This window comes from Onychostoma macrolepis, chromosome 14 (genome assembly GCF_012432095.1).
Source record: "Onychostoma macrolepis isolate SWU-2019 chromosome 14, ASM1243209v1, whole genome shotgun sequence".
NCBI lineage: Eukaryota > Metazoa > Chordata > Actinopteri > Cypriniformes > Cyprinidae > Onychostoma > Onychostoma macrolepis.
This window is the reverse complement of record NC_081168.1, coordinates 3,896,501-3,908,060: the sequence shown is the minus strand read 5'-3', so window position 1 is coordinate 3,908,060 and position 11,560 is coordinate 3,896,501. Positions and strand designations below refer to the sequence as shown.

The 11,560-nt window shown below is 35.6% G+C and overlaps 1 protein-coding gene across 1 annotated transcript; it reads left to right on the top strand.

Moving 5' to 3' along the window:
* Window positions 1-447: 447 nt before the first annotated feature.
* Window positions 448-11,330, top strand: dpf2l (D4, zinc and double PHD fingers family 2, like). The gene is made up of 11 exons (XM_058798585.1): window positions 448-1,539; window positions 2,516-2,676; window positions 2,752-2,859; window positions 4,065-4,261; window positions 4,363-4,455; window positions 5,249-5,333; window positions 6,026-6,157; window positions 6,441-6,572; window positions 6,649-6,761; window positions 8,680-8,761; window positions 10,675-11,330. The coding sequence occupies exons 1-11, from the start codon at window positions 1,508-1,510 to the stop codon at window positions 10,755-10,757; spliced, it is 1,218 nt and encodes a 405-aa protein (XP_058654568.1). The 5' UTR covers window positions 448-1,507; the 3' UTR covers window positions 10,758-11,330.
* Window positions 11,331-11,560: the final 230 nt, after the last annotated feature.

Here is an 11,560-nt window from a genome sequence, read left to right as displayed (position 1 = left end):
TAACCACGCCCACCGCAGTGTGAGATCAACGGGTTCAGTGTTGCCAAGTCCTCTGTTTTCCCGCGAAATTGGGCTACTTCTTACATTAAAAAATGTATAGTAAGTACTATAGTGTTTTTGAACCATATACTCTAATTTGTTGTGGTAATTTTATAGTTGCTGTGGTAATATAACAACTATAATAATATAAACAAATACTTTACCCAATACTGTACTAAGTTTTCTACAACTATAGGGTATATTAGTATACAGTACACTACAGTTTATTGTAGTTAAAACTAAAGTATACTACAGTATTTATTACAGTTTATCAGTTCACAATTGTTAATGAATGCTACAGCATACTGTAGTGTTGTAAATACTATAATATATACAGTATAATACTTTACTATAGTATGGTTCAAAACACTATAGTATTTCTTCATGTAGGTGTTGCCGTTGTTTGTTTTTCATGTCAACGGGACTTTGTGATCAGTGCCAAAAACCTGAGAATGTAGAACATGTTTTTGTGTATTATTGCACAAAATATGAAATTTAATGGATGATCTCGGTGGAAGACATGGCGGATTAACTGGACGTGGATTAAAGAAATAGGCTACTGGAATGCAGTAGGAGCTAAATATTTTATTAGTTTTTTGACTAAAACAGGACTAATATCAAGAATATGAAAAAATAAGATGTTGTATATGGGAAGTAACTAGATCCTGAAGATGGTGGTAATGCAACACCAAGGATGCAAGCTGCTGTTAAAACCAAAAATGCTGTTTTTCATGTCCGCGGGTTGAAGCGACCCCAATAATGTCATTTAACATGATAATTCTGCAATATGAATTTTACCAGAGGAACCTCGCCAAAAAAAACGTGTATTTAACCCCCCGAAACGCCATTGGGCTAGTTTGGCGGATTTTTGTTGCGAAAACCTGGCAACCCTGGGTTTAATTTATTTTGAGTACTTTAGTACTATCATTTGTATTTAGGTAATATGTGACCCTGAACCACAAAACAATACATTGTATGGGTCAAAATTATCGATTTTTCTTTTATGCCAAAAATCTTTAGGTTATTAGGTAAAGTTAATCATGTTCTGTGAAGATGTTTTGTAAATTTCCTACCGTATATATATCAATATTTGATTAGTAACATGTATTGAACTTAATTTGGACAACTTTAAAGGCGATTTTCTCAATATTTAGATTTTTAGCACCCGCAGATTCAAGCTTTTCAATCCTATCCTAACAAACCATACATCGATGGAAAGCTTATATTTGTTTATTTCAGATAATGTATAAATCTCGATTTCAAAAAGCTGACTCTTATGACTGGTTTTGTGATCCAGGGTCACATACATTTTGTACAGTTTTTCAGAAACTTTAGTCTGGTTAGCTTTCATCTGCTGTGACGGATCAAACATTTTCTCCTCTGAAGAAACGAGTACGTAGCGTTCGTTGAAAAGGACATCTAGTGCGCATGCGCAGTGAAGACAACAACAGCCCACTACAGCAAAACAATGGCGACTGCCGTGGAGAATATCGTTAAAGTGTGAGTACATGTAGTTTTTAAACTCTTTGAATGAATATGCCTGTGATATTCTCAATTTGTGGCTGATTCGGGACGGTTTTATTGTCAACAGTAAAGCTGAAGTATTGGGGTGCCGTTTGGTTGGCTAATAATGAAAATCTGCACCTCGTTCATTCATCGTTTTCTGACATCAAAGCGCTACATACAGCCATGTGTGTTTTTTTTAAATCAGCTGCACTAACCAGTCACTAGTTCTTTTACCTCGTTGTTGTGTTTTCTTGTCCAACTTTTTCAAGAAAAAAAAAATTGTGTATAGTATTGCCGTTCCTTTTTTTAAACTGGCAAAAAATATTACACCTCATTGGGGTCCATTGATGTCCATTGTGTTCATATGTGACCCTGGACCACAAAACCAGTCATAAGGGTCCATTTTTGGAAATTGATATTTATACATCTAAAAGCTGAATAAATAAGCTTTCCATTGATGTATGGTTTGTTAGGATAGGACAATATTTGGCTGAGATACAACTATTTGAAAATCTGGAATCTGAGGGTGCTAAACAATCAAATATTGAGAAAATCGCCTTTAAAGTTGTACAAATGAAGTTCTTATCCATGCATATTACTAATCAAAAATTAAGTTTTGATATATTTACAGTAGGAAATTTACAAAATATCATCATGGAACATGATCTTTACTTAATGTCCTAATGAATTTTGGTGTAAAAGAAAAATCAATAATTTTGACCCATACAATGTATTATTGGCTTTTGCTACAAATATACACGTGCTACTTATGACTGCTTTTGTGCTCCAGGGTCACATACCAGCACGTTGTGATGCACCAAATGTAATAGTGAAAAATCCCCTGCTATTTTCTCAAGACTATGATTTAACTTCTCAAATGTGAATATGTTTACTAACGGCAAATCTAAATCACATGCTTTGAATTAACTTGTATTTGATGTTATTGTGTATGTGTGTGTGTGGACTGAAGGCTTGGAGAGCAGTACTATAAAGATGCTTTGGAGCAGTGTCACAGTTATAACGCCCGGCTGTGTGCCGAGCGGAGCATCCTCATGCCCTTCCTGGACTCCCAGACTGGAGTCGCTCAAAGCAACTGCTACATTTGGATGGAGAAGAGACACAGGAGTGCAGGTTCAGCATCAGCCCAATACACTTATTCCATTCTCAATCCGTCCTGCTGGTGCTAACATATGATTTCTATTTAAGGTACCGCACCGGGACAGCTGTACACATATCCTGCTCGGCGCTGGAGGAAGAAGAGAAGAGCTCACCCACCAGAAGACCCTGCTCTGGTTTTTCCTCCACTCAAAGCAGGTATATGTTATAATATAGCCTGTTTGTAATGCTTAACATCATTTATTTCTTGCAGTGATTGTCTTTACTTGTTCTTGTGTTTAAATCTATAACACAATTTTTGATACACGAATTTCTAAAGCCTATGAAACCCTGTTTTTTACACAATCTACTACATTTTATATAGTAAATGTATTAATAACTTATATATTATTAGTAATATTTTTAGATGAACACTTACTGGATTGAAGCAACGTGCATTTTTTTTTTTTAATTAGAAAAATCATGTTAAAATGTGAGCACCATATAAGATGCATCATGTTCATCTCTCAATCATGACTTTATTGCATTGCGTTACATTTTTGATAATGAAAACTACAGTGCTTTGATCATAAAACTGAGCATTTAAATATCCTACTAAAACATTTTTGTGAGGTATAAATTGAAAACTGATATTTATATGCATTTTATGTAAGTAGTGCTGTTATAAATATCTCACTGATTTACATTACAAGCTCAAAATTAATTTTTTATCTAATCTCCATATTCTTCTACATTTTACTATATGAGCCAAAAAAGCTGGTGTGTCAAATGTGATACTCAACATAAACACATATGAGACCCTGGAGCACAAAAGCAGTCATAAGCAGCACAGGTATAATTGTAGCAATAGCCAACAATACATTGTATGGGTCAAAATTATCTATTTTTCTTTTATGCCAAAAATAATTAGGATATTAATTAAAGATCATGTTCCATGAAGATATTTTGTACATTTCCAACTGTTAATATATCAAAACTTTTAGTTGCTAAGAACTTAATTTGCATAACTTTAAAGGCGATTTTCTCAATATTTAGATTTTTTGCACCTTCGGATTCCAGATTTTCAAATAGTTGTATCTCAGCCAAATATTGTCCGATCCTAACAAACCATACATCAATGGAAAGCTTATTTATCAGCTTTCAGATGACGTATAAATCTCAATTTCAAAACATTTACCGTTATGACTGGATTTGTGGTCCAGGATCACATATGCAAACTTTTTTTTAAGGTTAAATAAACTGTTGCATTTAAAAAAAAATAATAATAAATTAAAAAAAAAAATTCAGACTTTATAGGGTTAATAAATATAAACAATATAGATTGAGATATTTAAGTCAGAGAAAATATTTAAAATTAGATTGCAAATCCTAACCAAATGATTTAAAACTGCATCTTTTTAAAGCTGAGCTGGAACTGAACCTGAAAAAAGATGTGTTGGGTCCGTTGGATGGGAGCAGTCTGGAAGCCTTGCTGAAAGGAGAGCCGATGGATAAAAAAGTCTCCACGGAGCTCAGACCGCCTGAGGAAGAAGCCAGTCTGACCGAGATCACTGGAACCAGTGCGGCCAGCAGCCACAGCAGCTCCACACGCTTTAGGAAGGTATAAAGCAGAGCTTTTCAATGTGGCTTTTTATGTACTGCACATAATTGATGGATCTTCCTGTACGAATACATAGCCTGATCGTTTCCTGTCGTTCTCAGAGAATCCTTGAGCCGGAAGACTACTTGGATGATCTGGATGATGAAGATTTTGAGGAGGAGACTCCAAAAAGACGAGGAAAAGGAAAGTCTAAGGTAACATGCCTAGTCTGCTGTTGCTTAATTAATTGAATATTGATACAGTGTTAAAGGGATAGTTCACCCAAAAATGAAAAATCTGTCATTAATTACTCACCCTCATGTCGTTCCAAACCCGTAAGACCTTCATTCATCTTCGGAACACAAATTAAGATATTTTTGATGCATCCCGTGAGCTCTCGCATAGACAGCAAGTATCCTTACACAATCAAGGCTCAGAAACGTAGCAAGGACATCATTAAAATAATCCATTTGACATCAGGGGTTCAACCATAATTTTACGAAGCTACGAGAATACTTTTTATGCGCAAAGAAAACAAAAATAATGACTTTATTCGACAATTCGTCTCCTCTGCGTCACCCTATAATGCTATACTCTCCAAAATGGTGCTATAGGGTGACGCAGAGGAGACGAATTGTCGAATAAAGTCATTATTTTAGTTTTCTTTGCGCACAAAAAGTATTCTCGTAGCTTCATAAAATTATGGTTGAACCCCTGATGTCAAATGGATTATTTTAATGATGTCCTTGCTACGTTTCTGAGCCTTGATTGTGTAAGGATACTTGCTGTCTATGCAGGATCAGAGAGCTCACGGGATGCATCAAAAATATCTTAATTTGTGTTCCGAAGATGAACGAAGGTTTTACGGGTTTGAACGACATGTAATTAATGACAGAATTTTCATTTTTGGGTGAACTAACCCTTTAAGCGTTTATTATCTCCTGATGTTCTTGGTCATGCGATGTCCTGGAGGAATAGTTTTATGAAAATGTCATTTTAATCTGCCAGGGTCGAGGAGTTGGAAATGGAAAAAAGAAAATGGAAGCTGCTGCAGCTGCCCAGGAAGATCGAGACAAACCGTATGCTTGTGACAGTGAGTCATGTTATTTTGAGTGATTGTTGTTTTAAAAAGTTATTCTTTTGTAGCATTATGGCTATTTATTGCCTGGATCATTTTATAACAATTAGAATTCTGTTTTAAGCAACATTCAGTTAAATTGGATGTTTTTATTATGCTAAACTATGGTTCACTACTATTCAAAAGTTTGGGGTCAGTCATTTTTTGTTTTGTTTTTTTCAAGTAACAGTAAGCGTTATAATTTCAGTTTTAAATGCTGTTCTTGAACTTTTTAATCATTAAAGAATCCTGAAAAAATGTGTCACGGTTTAACAAAAACATTAAGCAGCACAATTGTTTTTAGCAAGAAGAAATGGTTATAAGCAGCAAATCAGCATATTAAAATGATTTCTGAAGGATCGTGTGACACTGAAGACTGGAGTAATAAATTCAGCTTTGCATCACAGAAATAAATCACATTTTACAATATATTTAATATATAAATCATAATAATATTTCACAATATTACTGTGTTTGTTGAAATAATTGCAGCCTTGGTGAGAAGAAGAAACTTGTTGCAGTAAACCCAATTTGAGCAATCATCTTATTGTGCTTGTGGTTTTGATTTCAGGAGAGGGAGCTTTAGTACATTGAAAACCTTTGTTGAAACAGCGCTGAAAGTCCTGTTCACACTGCTGTTTTAATTTGAAACCTTTTCTGTTTATTAGTCTGTGGGAAACGCTATAAAAACAGACCAGGTTTGAGTTACCACTACACTCACTCTCACCTGGCTGATGAAGAGGGAGAAGACAAAGAAGAACCTGAGATGCACACACCTGCACCACAAGAGGAACCCAAGAGTGAGTTCATTCATGACACATCATTTATATGGTTGTTCATGATCAATTTATAGGATTTAACGAGTACGAGATGTACTGTTCTTCATGTTTGAACCACACCCTTTATACAATATTTAAGAGTTAGATATTGTTAGATCCTTGTTTCTTAAGGATATTGTATATGGCATTACAAATATTTGTAACTTTTGTTACGACCACATTGATTGCAGCCTCGATTTGGATATTCCTGCCAGTCAAAACATTAATGAAAGCGGATTCATCTGATCCACTGTTTTAATTACAGCCCCTAAGAAAGGACCAAATGGCCTGGCGTTACCCAATGACTATTGTGACTTCTGCCTGGGCGACTCTAACATGAACCAGAAAACTGGCCAGTCTGAGGAACTGGTGTCCTGCTCTGACTGTGGACGTTCAGGTGCGACACAGAGACACACAACAAGCTCTAAACCTCCACGTTGAGATGCACATAATTGGCCCTTTTCTCTCCTTAGGACATCCTTCGTGCCTGCAGTTCACTGCCGTGATGATGGCAGCTGTGAAGACTTACCGCTGGCAGTGCATTGAGTGCAAGTGCTGCAATGTTTGTGGCACATCTGAGAATGACGTGAGTCTCCTCACATGATCAGTCAAACACGCAAAACCGGTGTTGGGGAAAGTTACTTTAAAGCCTGGTTTCACAGACGGGGCTTAGGTTAAACCAAGATTAGGCAATAGTTCAATTAGGACATTTAAGTAGTTTTTATGAACATGCCTTAGAAAAAACAATACTGGTGTGTGTCTTGAGATAAAACAAAGGCACCGACGCATTTTAAAGGGGTCATATGATGCTAAAAAGACAGTTAATAATGTCCTTAATTTTACCATCAGTTCAAGCCTAAAAGGGGAACAGAGTTGCGTGACATACACGGTGATGATGCTCGTATGTATTTGCACGCAAGCAAATAAGAAAAGTTAAGCTGACTCCACTGTGATGTGACCTTGTCTCTCTCTCACACACACACACACACACACACACACACACACACACACAAACAACGCGTTACTCTACACTGCGCAAAACTCCACATTTGAACAGTCAATAGCAAATACTTAAACTAATAACAAAACATACTTACAGTCACTGATTCAGAAGCGTCAGATTGTCTGAGCAAAGTCGGAATTGACCCTTTTATTATTATTTTATTTTAAAAAATGTAGCCTTTGTGCACAGCCAGCCTTGTACTCTCCTAGGTTCACGAAACTGTCATCCATAAAATGCGTTGCACAAATTCAAACATTTGGGTTGTGCTGTTCTGGTGTAAACAAATCTTAACAATGATTCCTAAATGCATCTACTTCCGGAAGGCCAAATAAAGTGTTTTGCTTTCGCACAGAAACACACAGCGTCTCCCCGACATGACTGCATCAACACTAACTGATGTTACCGAAACCACGCCTTCTTTCTTTGCGTGCACATTTGGGCGGCATTACGCAAATATTTCCACATCGTGACGAAGACATGTGGGGGCGTGTATGAATGAGGCGTGTTTGTAACTCTGCAGATCGTATACATGCACAAACAGCTACATATAACACACTAAAGAAAAGGAAAACAAGAAATCGCATCATATGACCCCTTTAAGATCAGTTAAAGCAAGTTTCTTTCAGTTGAAACGGCTCAGACTTACATATTAGTCTGGGACTAGGCTTAAGCCTTGTTTGTGAAACCGGGGGTTAAAGTAATGCATTACAGTATTGCGTTACTCCCTAAAAAGCTAACTAATTATGTTACTTAGTTCTTGTGGATAATAGTAATGCGTTACGTTACTTTTGCGGTACTTTTTAAATCAGGGCTGGACTTACTTGTTTGTTTTTAATATAAAAAGTTCTATTTCTGGCAAAAGCCCTTTCACACCAAAAGTTAAATGAATAAGTCTGAAGGAAATGTGGATTCACATCCATACAGTAGAGGGCACCGCTCAAACAAACCTTTCAGCTGTGCTGCCGTTCTGAATTGCATGAAGAATATGAAGCAGGAGAATAAAATCCAACACTCTTCAGTAAAAAAAATAAAAAATCAATTATTATTTATCTGGTCATTTTTGCTTATTAGTATGGTTGAATTGGATTATCGAAGGTCAACAGCAAAGGCATTGGTTAATAAAATAGGATTAAACACAGCATATTTGTTGTCTAACATTTAATTATTGCAGGTTTGTGTCATATTTTTCATTGCATTTCACTGATTTTATTAGTTTTGTGCAAGTGATAAGTTACTCACATGCATGTTCACATTTTACACACAACGCCTCTGCGCTTACTCCCGATTTCTCTCAACATGGAGACTGGAGAGCTGCCAGTCAATAAATGGGAAAACGATTTGAAAACGTAACTTTAATATTTTCTTGTAAATTGAAAAGTAATGTTACTTTACTAGTTACTTGAGAAAAGTAATCTGATTACATAACTCCTGCTATTTGTAATGCGTTACCCCCAACACTTCACAAAACCGTCTGTCAATGTGTTTAAATCTTCTTCCGCAGGACCAGCTTCTGTTCTGTGATGACTGTGATCGAGGATACCACATGTACTGCCTCAGCCCTCCCATGTCAGACCCTCCAGAAGGTACGAGCTATCGCTTTTATCATCGTTTACTCCGTCTCTTGACGTTCCAGACTCATACCACTTTTTCTTTTCTTCCATTAAATGCAAAAAGAGAGACATTTTCAAGAAAGTTTGCACCTTCCATTCCAAAATTGTTTCTGGAATAGATTTATCCACTGTTTTCTATTCTTTTCTTTTTTCTTTATAGATTGGTAGAACTTTCTTACTTTAATCTCGCTGTGACTACATGATATGAAAGCTTACTTCCTTTTAAACTTCCTTTGTATTCATTGATTATTATCAGCATCTGTTATCTCTTCATGTAGTACAGAGTGGTGCTCAAAACCATTTTGGACAACAGAACAAGCCAGTTTCACCCTTTAAGCTAATTAACGGACTTTATAGAACTAAGTTATTCGTTTTATATACTTTAGATCTCAGAACAAATGTCAGTGTCCATATTGTATGTTTTAGGTACAAAAACTTTATTGTAGGAAACTTGTCCAAAGCGTAAGCTAATCAACATTTGTCGGTCGTAAGCTATTGGACATGCAGGATCACTGAATGAAACAAAACAAATTAAATGAAAGGTAATAATCACATATGGCTTTATTTAAATATTTCAGTGTGACATACCATGACACCCGGTTATATGTACATGCCAAGGTCAATATGAATCGATTCATTGAACAACCCATCCAAAAAAACAGGTTTGTGGAGATGAATCGGACTTCCCGTCGATATTAGAGGCCAAGAGGTGAATTAATGATTAGCTCTATGAACCGAAAAGGCTATTAAAGAGGATTTGCCTTTGAGGGAATCAATTCTCGATTCCCAAAACCTTGGAATTAAGGAATCCATTCTTTTTAGAAGTCTATCAATCTCCAAGAATTTCACAAAAAAACACCATTTAGAACACATAAAAGTGGTCCATGTGTTTGTATATGCACACACACACACAAATCACATATTTCATGACTGCTACCAACAGAGTAAAAAAAAACTGCACAGAAATTTACTTTAGTACTATATCTCTGAGATCCATAAAGCAGCAAGTCATCCACATGTGAAATAATATGCATAATGAGAGGATTGATTTTTTTTTGATAGCATTTTGCTTTTAACATCAGCATTTTTTATTAAAGTTAATATAATTATAATTTAAGAATATATAAATATAATGTGCCATGATAAGTTGTTTTATAACCCTTGTGTTGTGCTGAAAATCCAAACTAATTTGGTGTAAAAATTGCATGTAAATTTCTATTATCAATCACCAAATCTTGGATTCAATATTATCAACTGGTTTTATTTCAGTTCGCACAGGTTTCTGTTTTTTTTTTTTTTTGTAACTGATTGGTTGTAGACCTCAGTGATCTGAGCTCATGCACCTCAGTTCATGAGTGAAAAAAAAAATTATTTTGGATAATGTTCATGGAAAAGCAGAGGTGCATAAGCTCAGATCAGTGAGGCCTATGATCAATCAGTGTACAAAACCTGCGCTAATTTAAAGAAACAAGCTGATAGAAAAAAAACTGAATCCGATATTTGGTAAAAATACAGCATAAAGAAAATCCCCAAAAAGATTTTTTTTTCAGAGTTGGATGTTGTTTATACCCTGTGTGAGCAAAGTAAGTTTTATTCCAGTGCGATAACATTAACTAGCGTTTTGGGAAAAAGAAAACCTCTCTGTCAAAATGACCGGAACACAACATTGGGGTTAAGTTTTGTGTGCTGTAATCCAAGTCTTGTGATGCAGTGCAATAGCATTGCATGAGGAACAGACCGAACAAATAAAGATCTCATCTAGATCTTCAAACTTATTTTGTGAAGCCACATCTTCGACACCAAAACGATTTCACAAGTTTAAGTTAGTAGTAGTTATAGTTATGTGTTTGCCACTGATTAATATTTGGCTTTAATCTCGTTTCTAGGAAGCTGGAGTTGCCACCTGTGTCTGGCTCTTCTGAAGGACAAGGCCTCCATTTATCAGAGCCAAAACCCTGCGATGGAGTGATAATGAAAACAGTCTAGCTTGAAGAATGCAATCCATTAGAAACGCATTCAGATGGTCGTGAAACAGCGGAAAGAGAAATCATTGGCCCTAACGTAGCCATTGTTTTTGGTTTTTATTTCACTATGACTGTTACACACATCACAAGCAGTGTTTGAAATGAAAGAGTGCATAAAGGAAAGGTTTGAGATGGATCAAATACGCTTCATGCATTATGAGCAGCATTTCCACATTCCTTGATGTTAGGGCCAGTGGTTCAGATGATTAAGCACCTGTTTATGCATTGCCAAATTTTTTTTTTTTCATCTTTATTATTCACTCAAGATTCATTTGTTTACATAGAGCAAACATATGGCTTAATCCTTCAAGGATTTTATGGATTTAAATATTCATTTGTACAAGAAGTGTATCTGTTTATCTTTGTCGTAAATGATTATTTCTTGTAAGTCGTTCTTTCAGGAAGTAATTGTGCCAAGGTCCAGATTCAAAAACCAGAAGATGGTGCTTTTTTTTTTTTTTTTTAATTGTTTTTTGTTTCTTCATTTTCTGGATTCACTCATTTTAATTCCACAAAAACACTCTCATGAGGCGGGTTATCTTTCGTAGCAGAATTTTGTATGTGATATAACCAATATCTATTATTGTTGACTAACCATATTGAATTATCGTGAGTACTGTATCGTTTTGTATTTGTTTTTGGTATATCATGTCAGTTTGTATTTGGTATTAAATGTAAATGCTGTATTTTTCTGTCTTTTTTTATTTACATTTTTCATATTGGCCTTTCCATAATAAACATACGTGTA

Bases quoted from the DNA above. Each gene is read 5' to 3' on its own strand.
- dpf2l (XM_058798585.1), top strand. From the start codon at position 1,508: ATGGCGACTGCCGTGGAGAATATCGTTAAAGT. The intron at 2,677-2,751 runs GTTCAGCATCAG...TTTCTATTTAAG, and splicing joins GAAGAGACACAGGAGTGCAG to GTACCGCACCGGGACAGCTG. The intron at 6,573-6,648 runs GTGCGACACAGA...TTCTCTCCTTAG, and splicing joins CTCTGACTGTGGACGTTCAG to GACATCCTTCGTGCCTGCAG.